This window comes from Notechis scutatus, chromosome 5, assembly GCF_049901735.1.
Source record: "Notechis scutatus isolate UNSWTSFEM ecotype Mainland chromosome 5, rNotScu1.2, whole genome shotgun sequence".
In the NCBI taxonomy this organism is placed as follows: Eukaryota; Metazoa; Chordata; class Lepidosauria; order Squamata; family Elapidae; genus Notechis; species Notechis scutatus.
The window spans coordinates 430,456-455,213 of record NC_142013.1 but is presented as its reverse complement, the minus strand read 5'-3'; the positions used below and the strand labels follow the sequence as shown (position 1 = coordinate 455,213).

The following is a 24,758-nucleotide window of genomic DNA, read 5'->3' as shown; positions in this document are numbered from 1 at the left end:
AGATCAGGGGTGTCCAACCTTGGCAACTTTAAGACTTGTGGACTTCAACTCCCAGAATTCCTCAGCCAGCTTTGCTGGGGGTTGAAGACCACAAGTCTTAAAGTTGCCAAGGTTGGACACCCCTGGTTTAGATAAAAATGGAAGAGAGAGATAAGAGAGAGACAGATACATAGATAGAGAGGGAAAGAGAAAGAAATAAAAATTTAAAAAGTAGATAAGCAGATACGAAAGAGATCCATATAGAGCCGTGATGGCAAACCTATGGCACGAATGCCGGAAGCAGCACCCAGAGCCATTAGTGCCGGCACACGAGCCCCTGCCCAGGGCAAGTCTACTGCACGTGTGTGTGCACCGCCTGTCCGACAGCTGATGGGCGGGTATGTGGTGCACATGCGCAGGGGGCAGGGGGACCTGCATGCATGGCCTTCTGAATGCTGGCACAGGAGCGTGCAATTAATCGGCACAGGGGCCCAAAAAGGTTAGCCACCACTGATAAGAGAGGGATAGAGAGAGAGAGAAACAGAAATAAAGGCATAAAAAGGTAAAGACAGGCAGAGGAGTGAGAGGGAGAGAGCACGATGTTCTCTCTTGGAAACCCTGCTGGACCTTTCTGCCGTCTCATTCCCCCAGAAGAGGGTGGATTGCTATGGTTAGGAGGACAGCAGAAGATAATGCTAATCCAGGAAACGAGCCCCCTTGTCTGGGGCAGGAACCGGTTGTGTTTCCATCCCAACAGCGCATAACATTGGCAAGGAAATGGGCTCGCTCGCTCTCGCTGGGCCGGGAAGCCTTTCCCCGGAGGGAGGATGCGCAGCCAGGCAGAGGCCTCAGGATCTCGGCTCCCCTCCCGGGGGGGGGGGGGAACTCGGAGGGACCCTGGGATCTGCCTCCCGCTGCTCCTTTGGTGGGTCTCCTGCCCATCCTGCCGTCGGAGGAGCCTTGTGCCAGGGAGGGTCCATCCAGCAACCAGGATGATTAAAGGCCTGGAGAGTCAAACATGGGAAGAAGGGTTACAGGATTTGGGTTTGGCCAGTCGAGAGGAAAGAAGGACCAGGGCAGACAGGAGAGCAGCCTTCCAGTATCCCAGGGGCTGCCCCAAAGAAGAGAGAGAGGCAGTCAAGCTATTCTCCAAAGCCCCTGAAGAGGCAGGAGAAGAAGCAACGGATGGAAACTAACCCAGGAGAGAAGCAACCTGGAATTAAGGAGGGATTTCCTGAAAGTGAGAACAATTAACCGGTGGAACTACTTGCCACCAGAAGTTGTGGGTGCTTCGTCAGTGGAGGTTTTTAAGAAGAGACTGGACAGCCATTTGACCAGAGTGATAAGAGGCCTCCTGCTTGAGTAGGGGGTTGGACTAGATGACCTCCAAGGTCCCTTCCGACTCCTGTTAATTCTATTATTCTGATTTACCTGTCTGAGTAATGGGTGGACCATATAGATGTCCCCCTATAGCCCTGGGGGGGTGGGGGGAGGGAGCATAGTCTGAACCAGGAACCTTCGGGGTGGGGCAGAGAGCTTGAAGGCGGGAGGATTACGTTTCCCTTCCCGAATCGGCTCCCCCAGCAACACAACGCTTGTCCTGCCAAGTGCTCTTCAGCAGGGCCGATAATCCCCAGGCCGGAGTGGAGTTGCTGCCAGAGCATGGAAGGAGAAGCCAGGAGGAGGCTGGCCGGCCCTGGGCAGCAATTCCTGGATCAAATACAATGGAAGAAGAGGGGAAGGAGGAAGAGAAAGAAAAAGGGAAGGAGGAGGAAGAAGAGGAGAAAGGAAGAGAGGAGACAGAGGAAGAAGAGGATAAAGTTGGAGGAAAAAGGGAAGAAGAGAGGAGGAGAATGGGAAGAGGAAGAGGAACAGAAAGGAAGGAGGAGAAGAAAGGAGGAAGAGGAAGAAACAAGGTTAGCTGAGGAAGAAAAAGGAGGAGAAGGAAGGAGAAAATGAGTGATATATGTGTGTGGGGGGCGGGGCAGGTTGTGTTTGTGTATATAGAGAGGAAGTTTTATTTTTAGAGCAGGATAAACTTCCTTTCCCTGGCATCCTCCGTATATTATCGGTGCCTGTTAAGTGACTTGGTCGTGAGTAGCACCAGCTTTCTCATCCAGTGACCGAAGGGGGCCACGCATTTATCTTCCCAGGGTGGGAGGGCTGCTCCACTCGTAGCCAAAGGGACTGGTGGGATCCCCTCAAGCCCTTCGGCCCTCCCCCTCCATGAGGGCCTGGCTGGTCTAGGGAAGGGAAGGGCCAGGGGAGGCAGGAGAGCAGCCTTCCAACAGTTGAGGGAGGGGCTGCCCCAGAGAGGAGGAGGAAGAGGGTCAAGCTATTCTCCAAAGGCCCCGAAGGCCAGACAAGGGACAATGGATGGGAACTGACCAAGGAGAGATTCAGCCTGGAAATAAGGAGAAACTTTCTGACAGGGAGAACAGAACAGAAGTTGCCCTCAGAAGTTGTGGGAGCTTCATCATCCCTGGAGGCTTCCAAGAAGAGACTGGACTGCCCTCTGTCAGAAAGGGCGTAGGGTCTCCTGCTTGGGTGGGGGGTTGGACTAGATGACCTCCAAGGTCCCTTCCAACTCTGATTTTCATCTGTTATCTGTCAGGTTGCAAAAGGGGACCGCTTGATCCTGGGACCGAAGGCAGAGCTGACTCAGCTCTGGTTCTTCCTCCCTGTGTCCTGCCTTCTTCACCTGTCCCCTTCCACAAAGACTTCCTGCTTTTAACCTGCTCAGGAATCGTGCTGGGTCAGAGCTGGCCGCCTTGAGGGCACTAAAAGGCTCGTAAGGGACATTTTAGTTCTTTAAAAAATTGCAGAGGCGGCCAGCCATCGATCTGACCTTAGAAAAAACCTTCAGAGAAGGATAACGGGGTAGGAAAGGCAAGAACTGGCCATTTGCCCGCCGTCGTTTTGGCTCTCTAACCTGCAGTGTTTTACAGTACAGTTGCTGGACGGCCATTGGTCTGAAATGGGGTGGGGTCTCCTGCTTGAGCCAGGGGGGTTGGACTAGAAGGCCTTCAGGGTCCCTTCCAGCTCTGGCCTCCTCTTATTCTGCTCTCAGCATCCCGCTGCTTCCCTCGGGTGGGAGAAGCAGGGGGGCTCTGTGGGTCTGCAACTGGGCACCCCTCCCCACAGGGGCCTTCAGCTCTTCAGGCAGCCCCAGCCCCGTTGCCCTGCTGCCTGACTCGAAGGTTCCTCCCTGCTTGCCTTTGGAAGGGGTCTTGGCCCAGTTCCCACGAGGGGTTTTCCCAGGACAGAACCTGGAACGCATTATGGTTTATTGAGCTTTTCTCTAGACCAGGGACCTCCAACCTTGGCCCCGTTGAGCCTGGCGGACTTCAACTCCCAGAATCCCCCAGACAGCAAATCTGGCTGGGAGATTCTGGGAGTTGAAGTCCTCCAGGCTTAACAGGGCCAAGGTTGGAGATCCCTGGGGGATTCTGGGAGTTGAAGTCCGCCAGGCTTAAAGTGGCCAAGGTTGGAGACCCCTGCTCTTTACCACCCACTTCTTCCTGCTTGATTTGTGGCCGTGACAGGTGGAGGGGCGGGGGGAAGGAGGAGGACTCCAGCCCTCAGCTGGCAGAGTTGCAGGCCAAGCGGCTTGAATGGGCTCATCCCAGTGTCTGCCTTTCTGGTTGCTAGGAGGCCAAACAAACTCATCCTTCCCAATACACGGTTGCCACCCAACATTCAAGGAAGCCTCTGGCGCCAATCGGGCCCTGCTTGGTGAATGGCTGCACCGCTTTCTCACCTTGGTCTCCCCCAAGGAATCAATCGATCAATGAAGCAGTGTCTCAGTCAGAGACCGGACTGCCACCTGTCAGAAATGGGGTAGGGCAAGGGGGTCTTCCAACTTGGCAAGTTTAAGTCTTGTGGACTTCCTGAGCTAACCTTCCCAGAATTCCTGAGCTAACCTGACTGGAGGAGGAGGAATTCTGGGAGTTGAAGTCCACAAGTCTTAAAGCTGTCAAGTTTAAAGGCCCCTGGTCTAGGGTCTCCTGCTTGGGCAGCGTCGGGGGGGTTGTTGGACTAGATGACCTCCAAGGTCCCTCCCAAGTCTGTTGTTGTGTTATTATTAATCAGAATAGAGCTAGAAGGGACCTTGGAGGTCTTCTAGCCCAGCCCCCGCAAGCAGGAGAGCCTGTGTACCATTTCAGGCAAACGGCTGTCCAATCTCCTCTTAAAAACCTCCAGTGATGGAGCAGTCAGAACTTCTAGTGGCGAGCTGTTCCACCGGTTAATTGTTCTTTAGGCAACCGGTTGTCCAGTCCCTTCTTGGAAACCTCGAGTGATGGATGAATTTCTGACGGTTTTCTGTCCGGGAATCCCACTAGCTCAAAATCTACTTGCCGGCGTGTTAATCCTGCCCTCCCGGCGGCCATCTTGGCTTTGCGTCTCTGACGTTGGGAGGACTTTGGTGTTAAAATCCAGGAGACGACGGTCCCTTCGCTGCTCAGTTTCTCTGCTGGATGGATTTTCTCTGGACGGGGCGTTTCCCCCCACCTGTTTTGTCTTGGAACGGCCGTCAGGAAGCGCTCCTGGGGTGTTGGTGCTGCAGATGGACTTCCTGGAAGGAAGCACGGAGATGGTGCAGGAAGCCAGCACCAAACCCCGCTCCCAGCAGCTCCGCGTGGGTTAGAGCAGGGGGTCCCCAACCTCAGCCACTCGTGCGCTTAGCTGGCTGGGGAAGAGGCAGCCGGCTCCTTCCACTCCGCCGTGGGCCCCACCTCGTCCCTCCCGGCTGCCTCCCCACCAGGGAATGCAGCTTACCAGAGGCTCCCCAACGGGGGGGAGAGAAGCCCCGGGATGTCGTGGTTGTTCCCCTTGGCTGCGTTTCTTGGCTGCCCCTCCCCCCACGGGGCACAGTCCAAGGAGAGGCTGGGGCTTATGGGGCCAGAGGCCTCCTGAGGCCACCGAGGTCGGTCCCTGCACGCCTCCGCTTTCGGCCAAGGGCTGCGAGACGGTCAGTCAAGGAGGTTGAGGGCCTGAGAGAAGGAGGGTGCCAGTTTATAAGGATAGGAATATTCTAGGAATATGGTTTGTAACACGCCCAGACTCACCGAGAGGGAGTGGGAGGCCACAGAAAGCTGATATATATAGGCAGACAGACAGATAGGAATGGATGGATGGATGGGTAGGTGGTAGGTGGAGGAAGGGAGGGAGGGATGGATGGATAGAGATAGATAAGGATGGATAGGTGGATGGATAGATGGATGGATGGAGATAGATAGGGATAGATAGGGGGAGGGAGGGAGGTAGATACAGACAGACAGACAGACAGACAGTGAATGGGTGATGGGGGGAGACAGAGAGAGAGAGAGAGTCTCGTGTCCGTCTTCCCTTGATTTCACTCCTTCCCTTCTTGGTTTCCCCAACCTGCATGCCCAGGTCAGAGCAGACCCTTCTGCAGCTGGACGTTCGTCTCCTTCCGGTATATCGGGATAGAAACCCGGTGATTCCGGAGCCAGAAGTTAATGGGGCACATCTGGAGGGAGCCTGCTTGGGAATGTTTGTAGCTGCCAGAGTCAGAGGCCTCCCGTTTCTCACCAGGATCCTTGGGGGCGGCCTGGGAATCTCCAAGTCCGGCTGTTCTGGAGGATGCCCAGGCGGGGATATGCAGAGCCCACCCCCGGCCGGGAAGTTGGAGGAGGCGGGAGGAGGAAGGAGAAGGTGGGGAGGCCACCGCCCAGGGCTCCCCCAAACTGGTTCCACCCCCCTTGACTTTCCTAAGTGATTCGGTCCTGAGAACAGAGCCCAGGGGGTCCATCTGCAACACCAGGGGTCTCCAACCCTGGCAACTTGAAGACTTGTGGACTTCAACTCCCAGAATTCAAAGCAAAGCTGGTGAGGGAATTCTGGGAGTTGAAGTCCACAAGTCTTCAAGTGGCTCCGGTTGGAGACCCTGTGCAATGCAAGGATAGCAGAGCTGGAGGCAGGCTGGGGGGGGCTGGGCCTGGCCCACGAATGGCATTTCTGCTTTGCCACCAGCAGGCTGGCACTGGGCCAGTCTGGCCAGTCAGGGGTGGTTGTCCCTGGAAGGCAACCAACGGCTGGCAACGCATCCAACCACCTGCTTCCCACTCGGGCCGCTGAGCAGGAGCGGTTGAGGGCGACCAGTAAGAGGGAACATTTGCCGCTCAGGGTGGAACTGCGGGCTCCCTGGTGCTCTCGGAGCCTGGTGGTTTCCTTGCGGATGTTTCATGACCCCACTAGGTAACATCATCAGTGCTGGAAGGGAGGGAGATTTGCTGAGCAGAGGAGGAGGAGGATGAGAAGGAGGACCATGGGGTCCTTGGTGCTCTCTGAGCTTGATTACTTTCCTGCAGACGCCTCATCACCCCACTAGGGAACATCATCAGTGCTAAAGGGGGAGGGGCGTGTCCGTGTCCGTGAAGGGCAAGAAGGAGGAGGGGGCAATTGTTGGAAGACCCCCTCAGGAGTGCAGAGCTGGTTTCTTGGTCTCCCCTCCACCCGGCTCCCCTGTGTCAAAGCAGGCTCCGGCAGCCCAGCCTTCCTCCTTGGCCAGGGGCTGCGGCCATTTGCCTGGGGGGGCTCGAGATGCGTCCGTGCGCAGGCCTGGCGTTGTGCGTTGTGGCGGCTGGTGTGATTCCCAAGGAGGGGGGGGGCTCTGGGGGGACTCCGCTCACACCCAGGGCCTGGGGGAGCCGGCCTGTGTTTACGGCCAGCCTCTTTCTGCCTCTGTCAAAAGGGCCGCCTAGTTTTGGGCCGGGCTATTAATAGACTTCTATAAATCTCCCCACAAATACACGGCTATAAATAAGAGAAAACTTGGAGTTTCTGGCTGCTGAGGAGACACTTTGAACTTGGCTCGTGAGGTGAGGAGAGCTGCCAGGAGGGGCTGAGCCTCAGAACTGGGCCCTCCCGGGAGGTCTTCACAGCGGGACCGAGAGACAGGTTCGCCTAGCGGTCGGGGTCCCCCCCAGACTTGGCAAAAATTAAGACGGGTGGACTTCAACTCCCAGAATTCTCCAGCTAGCTTTGCCGGCTGAGGAATTCTGGGAGTTGAAATCCACCCGTCTTAAAGTGGCCGAGTTTGGAGACCTCTGGCCTGCTGGTTAGGGCAGAGGGTTAGAAACCAGGAGACGGGGAGTTCTAGTCCCACCTTAGGCACGAGGGACGGCTGGGTGACTTTGGTCCAGTCACGCTCATCCAACCCCCACCTCGCAGGGTCATTGTTGTGGGGAAGAGAGGAAGGAGTATTTTTTCTGATTGCTGTATTGAGTTATTTATAAAAGTAATAAAGGCAAAGTAAGTAAGGAAGGAAAAAGAAGGAAGGAAGGAAAAAGAAAGAAAAGAGAGAGAGAGAGAAAGAGAAAGAAAGAAGGAAAAAGAGAGAGAGAAAGAAAGAAGGAAAGGAAGGAAGGATAGGGAGGAGGAAAGGAGGGAGGGAGGGAGGAGGCCACCCCTGTTTTAAGGGGTCTGGCCATAACTCAGCCCCTGGGAAAGCCAGCAGATAGCATGGAATTTGCAAAATCCTGGCTCAATTGGATCCTCGCCAGGTTGTGCCGCTGATGGGCAGAAAGCCTGAAGGGCCGCCTTGATTCTCCTGCTGCTGGGACACCCCCTCCCCCAATACAAAGAGGGAAGGACCCCCAAACACCCCCTTTTTCCCTCTTTAAATGAGCTGCCGGTGTGTGTGTGTGTGTGTGTGTGTGTGTGTGTGTGTGTGTGTGTGTGTGTGTGTGTGGGAGTGAGCCGGGAGTGGGCCCAGCCTTCAGGAGCGGTTCAAGCCCTTTGCAGCTATCCCAGGAATGCGGCTCCGCAAACTTTGGGGCTGGATGGTGTTTCTCTTAGCGCCGCCTTCCTGCTTTTCTTTCCCCCTGCTTGCCAAAACATGAAGCAGGGAGACGCCGGGCCTGTTTGTCTTCCAGGGGTGCTCATGTCGGGCCTCTTTGCGGCCGGCCAGCTTTTTTTTTGGGGGGGTGGAAGAGTCGCCATTTTCAGGCTCCCTATTCTTGGCCGCTCTCTTCTCCCCTCCCTGCAGGTGCCCCTAATTTCAGGCTCCTTGACTGTCAACCGTCCATTTAGGGACTGTTACAAGGGGCCCGAAGAAAGTCCCTGTCCTTGCACTTGCGACTGTTCCCCGCATTTATGACGACCGCAGCATCCCCGTGGTAAATGTAGATTTCTATCGTTTCCAACCGATCTAAGCAGCAAATCCCAAAGGCACAATTTCATTTTTTTGCCCCTGTCCAGAAGTGGTTTGCAGGTAGGAATGAAACCAGATATATTATTTTCTACGATTAAGCCAGTTAATTAGGAACCCCGTCAGTTCTTCACGGGTGAATTTCTACTGTTCCTTGTCTTTTCAAAATGGTTTGAGCCCTTCGTGCTTTTCAGTCCCCGCGTAGGCCGTGTGTGCTAGGAGGTGTTGACTCACAAAAGATTCTCCTTTTCCCCCCTGCTACGGCTTTCCACCCACGGCTTCCACGTCAGGTTGCAAAAGCGCGTTGGGCTTGTTTGCCTCCTCACGCGCACTGATGCAGTCACTGTGTAAGGCCAGGTTTCCCAGTCTCTAACGCTCTCACACGTTAAGAACAGGGGGTCTCCAAGCTCCTGTCCCCAAACTGCTTTTTCAAAAGGCAACTGGATTGTTTTTCCTTGAAGAGGTTTCGCTTCTCATCCAAGAAGCTTCTTCAGTTCTGACTGAATGGTGGAGGATGGGAGGATTTATATTCCTTGCAGTCCTCTGCTTGTTAGTACTCTCTCTTGAGAGTCATTGAGGCCACTTGGAGGTTTATCTGTGCCCTCGGGGTCACCCAAATCAGAATGCAAATGGGTGTGGAATCTTCTTGGATAAATTGGCCTCAGCAATTCTCAGAGAGAGCGCTAACGACCAGATGACTGCAAATAATATAAATCCTTCCATCTTCCATCATTCAATCAGAACCGAAGAAGCTTTTTGGATGAGAAACAAAATGTCTTCAAGGAAGAACAAAGTCCAGTTGCCTCTTGAAAAAAGCTCCCCATGGCCTGGATGGATGTGAACCTCCATAGATATTTAACTTGGGGACTTCAACTGCTGGAAGTCTATAAGTCTTAAAGTTGCCAAGGTTGGAGATTCTTGATGAAGAACACAAGAGCCTGGCTGGGCCTGGGGGCCGTCTGGATGCCTTTGGAGGGCTCATAAGCTTGGAGTAGAGAGTGAGGAGCTCCTTTCCCCTGTGACTTTCCCTCCAGCAGTATTTTGGGCCAGTATTGGGAGAGGATTCAGAAGACAGAAGCCTACCTGCCTTGTATATGCTGCATTCAAGGGAGGCTCTTACTAACAGATATAAAGTTATGGAAACGCAACAGAGCATATCAAAAGATACCGAGACTCTAGAAAAAGTGCAGAGAAGAGCAACAACCATGATGAGGGGACTGGAGGCTAAAACATACGAGGAACAACGGTGGTTGGGATTGGGTAGGTCCAGTTTAATGAAAAGAAGGACCAGGGGATGACAGGAGAGCAGCCTTCCCGTATCTCAGGGGCTGCCCCCAAAGAAGGGGGAGTCAAGCTCTTCTCCAAAGCCCCAGAAGAGGCAGGACTGGAAGCGACGGAGGGAAATTGTAACCAAGGAGAGAAGCAACCTGGAACTCAGGAGGAATTTCCTGACAATGAGAACGATTGACCAGTGGAACAGCCTGCCACTGGAAGTTGTGGGTGCCCCATCAGAAGAGACTGGACACTAATTGTCCAGAATGGCTTTGGGTCTCCTGCTTCTAGGGTTGGACTAGAAGACCTCTGAGGTCTCTTCCAACTGTTGTTACTCTGTTGCCCATAACATAAATAGGAGTCCGGAGTCCACTGGAAATAGGCGGCCAATAAATTTAAATAAATAACATTAACAAGGATAACAGCGATGTAAAGTAAACAAATGATAAAGTCGCTTCAGTTACAGATAACATATGCAAATAGGAACCGAGCGTGTCCGTCTAGACACCGATGCCTTCCCGACAGACTCCGGTTTTTAATAACGTAGGAAAAGTCAATATTGTCCAGCTTGTTATCATTTCTGGGGAGGATGAGGAGGTGGGAGGTATTCCAAAGGTCTCCAACCTTGGCCCCTTTAAGCCTGGAGGACTTCAACTCCCAGAATCCCCCAGCCAGCCATGAATGATAGAGTTGGAAGAGACCAGAAGGGTCATCTAAGTCCAGTGTTTCTCAACCTTGGTGACTTTCAGACTTGTGGACTTCAACTCCCAGAATCCCCCAGCCAGCCATGAATGATAGAATTGGAAGAGACCAGAAGGGTCATCTAAATCAGGGCTCTCCAACCTTGGCTGCTTTAAGACTTGTGGACTGCAACTCCCAGAATTCCCTAGCCACATGGCCCACAGGAACCCTCCCCGCCCACTCACTCCTTACCCGGCAAATTTGCCTGCTAAATTTCTATTTTTCCTTTTTCCGACCATCAGCTGTTCTGCTGTGCCGGGAGATTTAGATTAGCTAGGAAGCAGGAAATGGTTGGATTTCTTGCTTTCTAGCTAGTCTTTAGATCTTCGGCTCTGCTTTTAAGCACAACCGAACCTCCCTTAGGACTGAAGGTTCTGTTATTCAGTGCAGACTCACGTCAAGCAAATGTTATGTGACAGACTGAACTAGCTGATGGCAGATAGGTAGATCACTGAATGATTCTGTGAGCAACTCAATCTGCCTGCTTTGCTTGATTTTGGGTCAAAGTTGCTCTTTTTTATTAAAAAATTCAATATTTAAATACATGGTGTGTTGTGAGTTAATTTTGTGAGTTTGCTTGCTAGCAAATTTTATGAGTTTGCTTGCAAGCAAATTTTATGTGACAAATTTTATGTCTCTGAATGAATCTGTGATTCTGTGAGCAACTCAATCTGCCTGTCTGTTTTGCCTGATTTTGGGTAAAAGTTGCTCTTTTTTTTATTAAAAAAATCAATATTTATATCAATATTTATAATATTTACATGCAAGCCATGCCCAGCCAGTCACATGACCACCAAGCCACACCCACAGAACCAGTTAGTGGGTCCCTGAGATCCGAAAGGTTGGCGACCGCTGTTCTGGTCCAACCACCACCTCAAGCCAGGAGGCCCTCGACCATTTCAGACAAACGTTTCAGCACCCAGAACTTCTGGTGGCAAACTGGTTATTTGTCAGAAAATTCTCCTTCATTCCCGGTTGCTTCTCTCCTTGATTAACTTCCACCCGTTGCTTCCTCTCCTGCCTTCTGGGGCTTTGGAGAAGAGATTGACCCCCGCTTCTCCCCTGGGGCTCCCCTCAAATGCTGGAAGGCTGCTCTCCTGTCGCCCCTGGCCCTTCTTCTCCTTAAACGAGACCCACCCAGTTCCTGCAGCTGTTCTTCGTATGTTTTGATGGTCACTTGCACAAATAACACTTTGCTGCCTTGTGCAAAGTCGGCATGGAGACACGCTGCCCGTTATGCCCGCCGTTGGGGAGAGTCGTATGAGCCGGCTGGGAAAAATAACTGCCAAGCAGGACCTTCCGTGTTTGATTTGTGGTTGTGCCCGCCGTTGGGTCTCTTTCCTTCCCGCAGAGCCGTTTAGCCAGTCGGGGCACATGAGGCCTTCCAAGGAAGCGGCCTTCCTTTGTGCCCCTCCCTGATAACGCCTGGCTCTGCTCCAGCCGTTTCTGACGTTGGCATGGTGCACGCCGGGCGAGGCTGGCAGGTTCCCTGCAGGAGACACGGAGGCAGCCTTGTGCCTGCCTTGGCTGGGCTCAGCCCATCCGCCTTTTCCCACCCGGCCTCTTCCGTCCCCCCTCCCAGCCCAGCCCTCCGGCAGAATGCATTGGGCAATTCAGAGGGAGCGGAGGGGCCCTCTGAGGCTGCCTGTGGGTATTTATGGGCACGCAGTACGACGGATTTGCCCGTTGGCTTCATTGGGACGTTGATCCTTCTTCCTTCTTTCTCTGCTTCCCCTCCAGTGGTGCCTTTTGGGTTTCAACTTGGCGTCTCTAAGATCCTGGAATCCTAAGGCTGGGAGGGAGCTTGAAGGTCCTCTAGCCAACCCCCTGGGTCAAGCCAGGAGACCTTATTCCATCCCAGCCCAATGGCGGCCCGGTGTCTGTTTAAAAACTTCTCGTGTTGTGGAGAGGCAAGAAGCTCCTCCGATTAATGGTCCTCACGGCCAGGACTGCTTCGTTCCAGGTGGCTTCCCCGTGAGCGTCCACCCTTTGCTTCCCGTCCTGCCTTTGGGGGCTTTGGAAAATAGGGGGACCCCCCCTCCTCCTCCTCTTTGGGGCAGCCCCTCAAATGCTGGAAGACTGCTGTCGTGTCCCCTCTGGTCCTCCTCTTCCTCAGACCTCCCAGTTCTTGGTGGGGTTTGCCCTCCAGGCCAGAGTTCCCCAAAGTTTCCAGCTTGGCAGAGTGGGTGGGGGGTGTGGCTAGGCGTGTGTGTGTGTGTGTGTGTGTGTACAGCTGTATTTGTGTCAGGGATGTGCACGTGCGCCTGCAGCTCCCTTAAGTGGCCTAGGCGCGTGCTCACCGACGGCTCACGCAAGGGAGGGTGTGTGTGCATGTGCACGCTTGCAAACCCCTCATGGTGACAAACAAGTAACAACCAGGAGCAGAAAAGGTTGTAAACTGGGACAAACCTCACCGAACAACTTAGCAACATAAACTTGGGGCTCCGTTGTGGTTGTAAGTGGAGGACCAGCGGCGTGGGGCAAAGCCAAGCATGGCGTGCCCTGCAGGCTGCAAAAGTGACGGCGGGAGGATGGTCCTGTCAGGCCTGCCACTTTCCGTTTGGTCCTCCGGCGCCCCCCCAGGGCATTCAGTGGCGGGCGTGGGGGAGGCTCATCCGCCTGCAGCTGCCCCAGCCACGCTTCCTCCCGCTGCTGCTCCTCCAAGTGTGCCCAGGGTGACTCAGCCGGCTGAGCCGCTCTTCCGCTGGCACCTGCACGCTGGGCGGGAGGTGGGCGGCGTTCACAGCCTCTGACTCACCGGGCACTTTTGGCTTTGCACACCCGGCTGGCTGGCGGAGCTCGGGTGGCTCTCCGTGAGGCGGAGCTGTGGGGTGCGGGGGCCTTCCAGGGTGAAGCCCTGCCGGCCGGCAGTGGGCACTTTGGAGTTGGGGGCGGGGAGAAAATGTAGATCTGAAACCCGAGAGGAGGGGGGGCCTGGCTGGGCTGCTTGGACTCCCTCCAGGAGCCGCTGGGCTAGAAAGGGAAGCTTTGAGTCAGGGGCCTCCAACCTGGGCCGCTTTGAGACTTGTGGACTTCAACTCCCAGAATTCCCCAGCCAGCCAGGAATGATAGAGTTGGAAGAGAGCAGAAGGGCCATCTAAGTCAGGGGCCTCCAACCTGGGCCACTTTAAGACTTGTGGACTTCAACCCCCAGCAAAGCTGGCTGAGGAATTCTGGGAGTTGAAGTCCACAAGTCTTAAAGTGGCCCAGGTTGGAGACCTCTGCTTTAAGTGCAGGAAGTCCTTGACTTACGACCACAACGGAGCCCAAAGTTTCCGTTGTCAAGTGGGACATTGGTTAAGTGAGTTTTGCCCCATTTTAGGACTTTTCTGGGCCACAGTTGTTAAGCGGATCACTGCAATTGATAAGTTAATACGTTACAAAGGCACCGAAAAAGTGACTTATGACCATTTTCCACACTTACGACTGTTGTAGCCTCCCCTTGGTGAACTGCAGTGACTCCCTTAACGACCGTGGCAAGGGAGGTTGCAGAAGGGGCCCAAACTCCCTGAACAACCGTTTCACTTAGCAACATAAATTCCGGCCTCCATTGTGGCCGTAACCCGAGGACCACCTGTGTCAATAAGATGCTATTGAGGATACGAATCCTCCCCTCTAGGCCTGGGGGTCCCCTCCCCCCTCCCGGGTGTTCCTAACTCTCCCCCCACTCCTCCCCCTCGCAGAGTTCTGCCGCATCGACCGGCCCCTGTGCCAGCAGGAGGAGGAGCAGCTCAGCTTCGAAGCCGTGCGCAACATCCACAAGCAGATGGACGACGACGCGAACGGCAACGTGGACGTGGAGGAGAGCGATGAGGTGAGGGTCCCTCCCCCTGGGGCTGCCTCCCCTTCCCCGCCCCCTTTCAGGTGGTCCGGGGTAGAAGGGGGCCTGTGCTCCGCGGAAGCTGGCAAGGGACTATCAGGCAGAGGCCTCGCAGCCTCGATGGACGCCTCAGTGCCACCCACCCACCCACCCCATCCTCCTCATCCTCAGTCCCCCACACCGCTCCAACCCATGGCTGCTCCCTTTCCTCCTCCCCAGTCCCATCAGCCACCGGCAGCATCCGCAGAAGGGAAGAGGACGGACCTCACTGGCTCCAGGGCAGCCTGAGTCCTCCAGAACAGGACAGCGGGGAGCAGAGAATCGAGGGGAGGGTAGAATAGGAATAGAATAGAGGGAATAGAATGGAATGTAGAATAGGAATAGAATATAGAATAGAATAGAATAGAATATAGAATAGAATAGAGAATAGAATAGAGAATAGAATATAGAATATAGAATAGAATAGAATAGAATAGAATAGAATAGAATATAGAATTAGGGAATAGAATAGAATAATATAGAATAGAATGGAATACACAAGAATAGAATATAGAATAGAATATAGAATAGGATAGAATAGGATAGAATAGGATAGGATAGGATAGAATAGAATAGAATAGAATAGAATAGAATAGAATAGAATAGAATAGAATAGAATAGAATAGAATTCTTTATTGGCCAAGTGTGATTGGACACACAAGGAATTTGTCTTGGTGCAAATGCTCTCAGTGTGCATAAAAGAAAAGGTACGTTCGTCAAGAATCATCAGGTACAACACTTAGTGATAGTCAGTAGAATAGAAGAGAATTGGAGAGAATAGAACAGAGCAGAACAGAGCAGAATAGATTAGAATAGAATAGAATATAGAATAGAATATAGAATAGAATGGAATGGAAGTGAGAATTAGGAATAGAGAATAGAATAAAAATAGAATTGAATTGAAATGAAATAAGAATTAGGAATATAGAATAGAATAGAAAAGAAATAGAAACAGAAATAAGAATTAGGAATAGAATAGAATAGAATAGAATAGAATATAGAATTAGGGAATAGAATAATATAGAATAGAATGGAATACAAAGAATAGAATAGAATATAGAATTAGGGAATAGAATAATATAGAATAGAATGGAATACAAAGAATAGAATAGAATAGAAGAATAGAATAGAATAGAATAGAATAGAATAGAATAGAATAGAATAGAATAATAGGGTAGAATACAGAGTCAATACAGAATGCAGAATAGAATAGAGAATAGAAATTCTTTATTGGCCAAGTGTGATTGGACACACAAGGAATTTGTCTGTGGTGCATGAGCTCACAGTGTACTACTGTAATATGACCTATGACTCGCTGTACTACAGCGAGTCATAGGTCATAGGTCATAAATCATAGTTGCAGTCATTAATCATAAGTTACAAACAGCAACTGATAGGAGAAGATAGCAGGAAAGAGGAGAAGATGAGAAAAGATGTGCAATGAGGCAGGGCTGTGGGAATTAAAGCATCCAGCAGAGCGATGACACGGAAGGGTTGGCTTGGCAGGCGATGCCCTTTGGCGGGAGAAGCTGAAACGGATCCTGTCCAGGACGTGAGGGGTCTGCTGATACTTTCTCATCCCTCTTTCTGGGCCGTGCCTTGTACAGGTCCTCCGTGGGAGCCGTTGTTGTTTTTCTGCAGTCCTAACTCTCTGTTGAGATCTCTGCCTGTCCTGCCGTGTCAAACCGGACAGTTCCTGGCTGAGCCTTTATGGATTCTTTCAGAGCTCAGACCCTTGAAAATGCCCTTCCGGGGGTCTCTCCGCCTACCCGGCTTGCCATTCCCAGCCGGGGCTGGAGCTCAGCCTGGCCTGGCCTGCTCTGGTCTCCGCATGGAACATGTTGACCCTCTTCTGCCTGGCCACCTGCTGCATTCCCTCTCGGGAAGCTGTAATTCAGCGGCTCTTTCTGTCCCGCGGCCAAAGGCCCCGGCTGGGGAAGAGCAGGAAAGCAGCGTGTAAACCCCCCCGCTCTCTCTGCGTCTTTCGAGGACCCCCTGTCCGCTTCGGAAGAGCCAAAGTCCTTCCTAAAATGCCAGATGCCATGTTTCTCTCAGGATAGATTCTCTTCCTGTTTACGTCTTTGGCAACTGTTTTTCTGCAGAGTCGGGCTAACTTAGTTAAAAGCATGAAACCAAGTTTGCGTACCTCAAATACCGTTTCCTATACTGGAGGTTTTCAAGAAGAGATTGGTCTGAGATGGCGTGGGTTCTTTTCTGCCCAAGTAGCAGGTTGGACTAGATGACCTCCCAAGGCCCCTTCCAACTCTCTTATTCTGTTATACAATCTTTGGGATATTCCTCATTTCACCCCAAGTTGCTTTTTCCCCGCTTTTATTTTTAACACATTTCACTCTGCTGGAAATCCCTTGTTTATCCCTTTTCTCCACCCCTTTCTAAAACAAGCGTTCCTTCCATCAGAATTGCTCTTCTTTTGCCAGGAAGGCGAAACAAGTCAACCCAGAGCAGCGTTTTGTCAACCCTGGCAACTATTAAGATGTGTGGGTGATTTAGTTCCCAGCATGGCCGTCTGGGGAATTCTGGGAGTTGAAGTCCACCGGTCTTAAAATGGCAGAAGTTGAGCAAGGGTCCCATCTACTCGGCATGGGTCAGTTTGAAGAACTCGGTCCAGGGCTGAAGGTTTCACATAGGTGCAAAGAAGGAGGATACCAGCCGTAAAGAATATTTGTAGCTCAGGGTTGAACTGACAGGGTCCTTGGTGCTCTCTGAGCTGGGTGGTTTTCTTGCAGGCGTCTCATGACCCAACTAGGGAACATCATCAATGCCAGATAGCATAAATCAGAGGCCTGCAAACTTGGCCGCTTAGACTTGTGGACTTCAACTCCCAGAGCTTTGCTGGCTGATGAACTCTGGGAGTTGAAGTCCACAAGTCTTAAAGCGGCCAAGTTTGGGGACCCCCCGAGACAAATGCTTGTGGGTCTGGAAACAGGAGCACTTGCCCGGAGGGGAAGACCGACTGGGACCCTTGGAAGAAGGGCATTGCAGAGCGGAGGGCCAAGGGGTCCAGAGGGGGCAGGACCTGGGGAAATGGCCCCACGCTCCGTAGGAGCAGCTCAGCCCGGGAACCGATCTCCCAGGAAGGTTTGGGTTTCGTTTTTGCTGGATGTGACGAAACTCCCGCCTGGACGGCCATCAACGCGAGAGATGCTTTCCTTCCGGATTTGCCCACTAAGTCAAGCGAGGGAGGCCCCTTGGCTTAAATGGACCCTCCCAGCCCCGGAGTCTATATTTAGGCTCAGTTCTCATTGCGGAAAGCTTGGCCCAGGGCCGGGGGGGGGGGCAATGGGGGGAGCCGCCCCTCCCTCCCAGGTGTGTCAGCAGAGCGGCTGGTGCCTTGAAACCTGCCTTTCCTGTTCCGCCTTCTGGCCTGGCAGGGCATCTCCCGGGCTCCAACAAGCCTTGGCGGGCTGGAGCTTGTGGGTTTTTTCCCTCCCTGGGGTGGGGGCGCTGCCCTTCTGTGTTTCCCACCCCCTCCTTGGCTGGCCGGAGGGCAGTTTTCCAGGGGAATTGCCTTATCTTGGGCACGGCTGAGCTAGCCGTTGATTGACGCCTTCTGCTTCAGAGAAGGAGTTGGGGCTCCTCTGGGAGGCCGAGAGCGAGTCTTTTCTGGGGGGGTCTCCCGGGTAGAATAAGATCAGGGCCTAGAATAGAATATAGAATAATATAGAATATAGGATATAGAATAGAATATAGAATATAGAATAGAATAAAAAAATATAGAATAAGAATAGAATAGAAAATAGAATAAGAATAGAATAGAATATAGAATAAGAATAGAATAGAAAATAGAATAGAATAGAATAAAATAGAATAGAATAGAATAGAATAGAATAGAATAGAATAGAATAGAATAGAATAGAATAGAATAGAATAGAATAGAATAGAATAGAATAGAATAGAATAGAATAGAACAGAATAGAATAATATGGAATGATATGGAATAGAATAGAATAGAATTCTTTTATTGGCCAAGTGTGATTGGACACACAAGGAATTTGTCTTTGGTGCAGAAGCTCTCAGTGTCCATAAAAGGAAAGAGACATCCGTCAAGAGTCCAGAATCATCAGGTGCAACACTTAATAATAGTCATAGGGTACAATAAGCAATCAAATCATACTAGGAAACAACCAATATAAATCATAAGGACACAAGCGACAAAGTTACAGTCACAAGTGGGAGGGGATAGGTGATAAGGAGGGATGAGAAGATTAACAGTAATAGTAGTGCAGACTTTGTAAATAGTTGGAGAGTGTGGAGGGAATTATTTGTTTAGCAGAGTGATGGCGTTCAGGGAAAAAACTCTCCTTGTGTCTAGTTGCTCTGGTGTGCAGGGCTCAATAGCATCTTTTGAGGGGAGGAGTTGAAACAGTTTATGTCCGGGATGTGAGGGGTCTGTAAATATTTTCACAGCCCTCTTTTTGACTCCTGCAGCATACAGGTCCTCGATTGAAGACAGGTGGGTAGTAATTGTTTTTTCTGCAGTCCTAATTATCCTCTGGAGTCTGTGTCTGTCCTGTTGGGTTGCAGAACCAAACCAGACAGTTAGGAGGGACTGGACAGCCGTTCGCCCGAAAGGGTAGAGCAGGGCTCTTCAGATCTGACCGCTTTAAGCCTTGTGGACTTCAACTCTCAGAATTCCTCCCCCTCCAGTCATGTTAGCTCAGGAATTCTGGGAGTTGAAGTCCACAAGGCTTAAAGTTATTAAGGTTGGAGACCCCTGGTCTAGGGACTCCTGCTTGAGCAGGGGGCTGGACTAGAAGACCTCCAAGGTCCCTCCCCACTCTGTTATTCTATCATCTATGTCAGGGGTCTTCAAACTTGACAGCTTTAAGACTTAAGGACTTCAGCTCCCAGAATTCCTCCTCCAGTCACGTTCGCTCAGGGATTCTGGGAGTTTTATGCACAATATTGGAGAAATGAAAGCATACCACCGAAAAGAGAGATAATAAGGAAAATAATGGCTTGTGCAGAATCTGATAGATTAACTTTAATAGTGAAAAATAAGAGGGAATCAGAATATTATGATAGCTGGAACAAGTTTGAGGTTGCAAAAAAGAGGGGAAGGTCGGAACAAAAATAGCTAGGAGGATTAGAATCAAAATGTAAATATTGTACCAATAATAGGAACATTAATGGTTTGGTTATATTTTTGTACATAAGGCAAAATAATGCCAAAACGGTTGCACTGTGCTTGATACTTACAGTTGTAAACAATTAAAAAAAAATATTTTTAAAAAAGCAGAGTTGAAATCCACAAGGCTTATTAACCTTGCCCAGGTGTGAAGGCCTTGGGGTAGGGGGCCTTCCTGCTCAAGTGGGGTAGTTGGGAGCGGACTTCTTGGATGAGAAGCGAAATGTTTTCAAAAGAAACGGAAACCCAAGAAAAAGTCCCGTGGCCTTTTGGAGAAAAAGGACCTTTGGGGGGCAACCGTCAGCTTGGGGGACTCATTCCCTCCTTAGGAGCCCACCAGCCAGCTGGCAGGAAGGACCCGCTCCTCGTCCAGGGTGCACAGAGCTTCCTCCGCGAGAGCAAAGGAGACTGGCAGGAGGACGGGGTTAATTGTTTCCTGCTTGAGGCTTGAATGGCAGGTATGGGGTGAGGGCAGGTGGTCGCCCCGAAGAAGACGAAGAAGCGGCCCTGGCCATGACAGGGGTCTCCAACCGGGGCCACTTTAAGACGGGGGGACTTCAACTCCCAGCTGGGAGTTGAAGTCCCCCAGTCTTAAAGTGGCCCCGGTTGGAGACTGCTGGTCCAGGCAACGGTGGCCATAACAGGCCGCTGACCATTTCTCCGCTGGAAGGAGAGATGCCAGCCCACCTTCCTTCCTCGCACACACACCCTTCCCTGAGGCCCTGTCCCAGCCGCGACTGGCGTTGGAGTCCAGCCTGGAACCCCGTGGCCCTTGGCTGGGGGCTCTCCCAGGCCGGCTCCAGACCCTCTCTTGAGGCAGGAGCCACTTCTGGTTACGGTCCAGAAAGAGCCGTGCGGGATCTGGATGGGGGTCTGGGAGAAGAGGGCGGGGCTTGAGAGGGTCCCGGGCAAAACTTCCCCTCCCTTCCTAGAGTCCTTGGAAGCTCCTTTTTGATGGGTGGCTAAGAGGAAGGTGACTCTGAGGAGGAGGAGGAGGAGGAGGAGGAGGAGGAGGAGGCAGGAATGTCCATCCTGTGGGGTCCTTGGTGCTCTCTGAGCCTATTGCTAGCCCTCCTCCTCCTCTTCCTCCCTGCAACCCCCCTTCTAGCACGGATGAGGCTCCCAGATGGGCCATGAAACGTCTGCAAGGAAAGCACCCAGCTTGGAGGGCACCAGGGACCTCAGAGTCCCACCCTGAGCTGCAAAGATTCCCTACTGGGACCGCTTTTCATGCTTGGTTGCTTCTCGAGAGACGTTGCAAGAAATAGAAATGCCAGCCGTTGAAAGATTTTGAAAAGTTGGACTGGTAGGTTGAGTTGCTCACTTCCTCCCAATGCGCCACTGCAGAAGCACATGACAGAGCGTCAAAGGGGAGTTGTTTCCTCCCTCCTTTCTTTCCTTCTGCTTCTTCCTTTCCCTTGTTCCTTCCTTCCTCCCTCCCTTTCCTTTCTTCCTTCCTTCCTTCCTTCCTTTTTTCCTTCGTTCCCCTTTTTCTTTCCTTCCTTGCTTCCTTTCCCTTTTTTATTCCTGCCATCTTTCCTTTCTCTTCCTTTCCTTACATTTCCTAAACTTTCTCCTTCCTTCCTTCCATCCACCCACCCTTTGGCAATGAAAGACCTCTCTCACCCATGGCTGTGCGTGCGCGCGTGCGTGTGTGTGTGTGTGTGTGTATCCTTGCTCACGCCACTCAGGCCCAGTTGATGGGCTCCTCAGCTGTGGTCTTAATATAGTCCTCAGGGCCCCCTTGAGCTCTCTCCAAATCTCCTCCTCCAGGATCGCTTTTCTCCTGCCCGTCACGCCCTGTTTCCTCCCGTTGGATTCCCATCCCATCGCTTGGCAGGGCCTGGGGAAGGGGGGGCCTCTTATCCAGGCAGGGCCGGGGGGGATCCTGGGGGTGGAAGTGGCCACGCTTGGAGAGCCCTTCTCTGAGCCAAGCGGCTGGGTCAGCCTGAACACCTGCACAGGTCTTCCGGCAGCTTGGCTGGAGATTCTGCAGGTGGCCGTGTTGTGGCCCTTCTTGGAAGCATCCGGGCTCCACGGGGCCCTTGCTCCTTCCTTGGTGGGCATCTTTGGTGGGCATCTTTTGGGCAGAGCAAAGCTTTTTCCTCCTCCTCTCCCACCACCTTTTCCGAAATTAGGCAGGCTTGAATTTCGTTTCTGATTTTGCGACGGTTTAGAAGTGTTGATTCTCCTTTTCCGTGGGCCCTTTCCGTATGTCGACTTAGGGAGCAGGAGAATTCCACGTTGAGGGGGCCCCTCTGGGCGAGCGGGCAGGTTGTGCCAACGTGACACGCTTGGGGGTTTCCTACTGAGAACTGGAACCCTGGACAGAGCTGTGCCAGGAAGGAGGAAGGAGGGAAGGCAGGCAGGAGTGGGGGGGAGGAAGAAGGGGAAGAAAGGATAGGAAGGAGAAAAGAAGGAGGGAAGAAAGGAAGGATAGAAGGAAGAAAGGAAGGAGAAGAGAGGGAAAGAAAGGAGGAAGAAGGAACAAAGAGGGGGAGGCTTAGCACAGCCTATTTGGTTGTCTCCTCCTGGTCTTGGCTTTGGGGGGGAGCAGGAGGAACCCCTTGGCAACCTCTGGCTCCCCAGAAGACCCCCCCCCCACAGCAGCTCCGCCTGGCCGCCCCCCTCTTCCTGCGGCCCTTGGAAGCCGGACTTCCAAGCCTGACCGGAGGGATCACTTTCCTTCCTGGAGCTAAATATAGCAAGCAACAGCTGGGGTTCCTCTGCCTGCTTCCCTGGGGGGGGCCAGGGCTGCTGCCAGCTGCATGGAGGGTCTGGCTGACATTGCCAGGTTCTGGGTGGAGGTCACGGGCTGTGCTGGAGGGGGAGGGGGGCTGCAGAGAAGCAGGCCTGCACCTCCGTTTCGCCCCCCGCCTCGCTGCAGGGCTTAAGCGGAGCCTCATCTTGGAGCGTCTTGGGAAGTTTCGTCTCTAACCTTCTCGCCTTTCTCTCTGCTCAAAGCCCCGGCCGGCCTCTCTGCAAAGGTCACTGCGTGGTGTCCGGATTGGCTCCGTCGCTCATCCTGGGGCTCCAAACTTCACAAATTTGGTGGGAGAATTTGAATAGAATGGAGCTGGAAGGGGCCTTGGAGGTCATCTGGTCCTGCCCCCTGCTCAACCAGGAGGCCCCATCCCATTTCAGACAAATGGCAGTCCAGTCTCTTCTTGGAAGCCTCCAGGGATGAAGAAGCTCCCACAACTTCTGAATAACAGAATAACAACACAATGACAGAGTTGGAAGGGGCCCTGGAGGTCATCTAGTCCAACCCCCCACCCAAGCAGGAAACCCTACACCATTTTTGACAGAGGCCAGTCCAGTCTCTTCTTGAAAACCTCCAGTATTGGAGCACCCACAACTTCTGGTGGCAGGCTGTTCCACTGGTTAATTGTCCTCCCTGTTAGGGCATTCTTACTTAGTTCTAACTTGCTTCTCTCCTTGATGAGTTTCCATCAGTTATTTCTTGTCCTGCCTTCAGGGGCTTTGGAGAAGAGATTGATCCCCCCCCCCACTCTTCTTTGTGGCAGCCCCTCAAATATTGGAAGGCTGCTGTCATGTCACCTCTGGTCCTCCTTTTCATTCATCCAGACACCCCCAGTTCCTGCAGCCCTTCTTCGTATGTTTTAGTCTCCAGGACTTTAATCATCTTAGTTGCTCTTCTTTGCACTTTTTCCAAAGTCTCAACATCTTTTTGGTAGCATGGTGACCAAAACTGAATGCAGAATATTCCAGGTGTGGCCTTAACTAAGTCTTCAGAAAGCGGTACTATTCCTTCATGTGATTTTGATTCTATGCCCGTCTTTATGCAAGTAGCCTTTTTTGGCTGCTGCTGCGCATTGCTGGCTCCCTCAAGCCAACAGCGGTGGTTCTTCTTCTCTGTCCTCAGCCCTGTGAAATTTCTCTTGCAATTAGCTGCTTTTTTCCCCTCCCGGCCTTTGTTTCCTTTATTGCTGTCACTGTGAACACAGCACCACCCTCCGTGCTTGTGGTTTGCTGGCTCATTTCGGAGGGGAAAATATATATATATATGGGTTTTTTTGTGTTTTGTTTTTGACACTCTTGATTTGACTTTGCTTTTTTTTTCAAGGCCAAGAGTTTGGGAGGGGTGATGAGCAGCAGGAAATGGTGTCGCACATTGCCTGCTTTGGGTTTATTTTTTTTTAAAAAAACTGCTTTCTGGGTGCTTTTTTAAAAAATGCAAATGTTTTTGTAAGGAGGTTTGCTTAAAAGCCACTAAATGTGTTGTGTCTGTCTCTCTGCTGGGCATCTTGGTTTTCCACTCGGCCCCTTGAGCCTAAAGCCCATGAGGTGCGACCAACAGGTGCAGGCGGGTAGAGTTCAAACTAGCTACTTGATTGTTTTCTGCCTCTAACACAGGAATCTCCCCAGGTTGTGGCAGCTTTTGCCTGAGAACGGCCAGGGGCAGCTCTGGAGCAGGGCTGTCCAACCTTGGCAACTCTTAAGAAGACTTGTCCAACTCCCAGAATTCCCCAGCCAGCTAGATGGGAGAAGGGTTGGTTCTCCGTTGACATACAAGGGGCTTGCGCTGTCCGTGTTCCTTCAGTCAGGAAGCTACCAACTCAGACACACCATCACACAATAAACAACAACGAAGGACCCCCAAGACTTACTCTCCCACCAACACTGAGCCACTGACGATGTTACCCAGTTAGGTCATGAAACGTCTGCAAGAAGCCCACAGTTCTGCTGCTCCTCCTCTACCGCTCCACAAACCCCACCTGCTGTTAACCCTGATGGCGTTCCCTAGTTGGGTCATGAAACCACGGCAAGAAAACCAGCTGGCTCAGAAGCCCCGAGGAGCCCCAGAGTTCAACCCTGAGCTACAAAGGTTTCCCTCCGTTTGGCTCTTCCCGTGTTCTCCACCCATCCCTCTCCTAAGACCACCCCGTTGGAGGGAACCTAAGAGGTCATCTCGTCACTCATTCCTCACCCTACTTCTCCATGTCGGAGGTGGCTGGGTCCTTCCCCCCCAACTTCTGCATCTGTGCCCACATCTTGTAGCCACATTATCAGGTTGGAAGGGACCTTGGAGGTCTTCAACACCTACCCCCTGCTCAAGAATTCTGGGAATTGAAGTCCACCAGTCTTAAAGGGGCCAAGTTTGGAGACCTCTGCCCTGGACCATGCCAGACAAGCGGCTGCCCAGTCTCTTCTTAAAAGTGTTGGAGCAGCCACAACCTCTGACCCCCAGCACAAAAAAGGCCTCAGTCTATGGGCAGAACCCTCCTCCTGGAATAATAGAATGACCGAGTTGGAGGGGGCCTTGGAGGTCATTTAGTCCAACCCCTGGCTCAATTAGGAGACCCTAGTACCATTCCAAGAAAGGCTCGCTTGTTTTTCTTGCACCAGTCCTGGCGGCCCCCTTTGCGCAAGGTTGCTGAGCCCTGACAGCTGTTGGCAAGGGCAGAAGCAGCGAAAGGACGCAGGGGAATGAGACAGGTGGATGCCACTCCCCCCCCCCAGCAGAGTTGGCAGTCATGGGGCAGGCGGATCTCATGCAGGAAGCAGGTGGGGAAACACAGGGCAGGTTTCCAGGCCAGCAACGGCGGCCCTTTCGACCC

General features: G+C 52.3%; 1 protein-coding gene across 4 annotated transcripts in view; it reads left to right on the top strand.

Moving 5' to 3' along the window:
* The window catches only part of STIM1 (stromal interaction molecule 1), a 63,919-nt gene that overhangs the window by 14,889 nt on the left and 24,272 nt on the right, over positions 1–24,758 (top strand). For all 4 annotated transcript variants that reach the window (XM_087965892.1, XM_087965890.1, XM_087965891.1 and 1 more), the window contains exon 2: positions 13,852–13,982. In XM_087965892.1, the coding sequence (XP_087822018.1) occupies positions 13,935–13,982 (48 nt within the window). In that variant the 5' untranslated portion in view covers positions 13,852–13,934. The remainder of the gene's footprint in view (positions 1–13,851; positions 13,983–24,758) is intronic.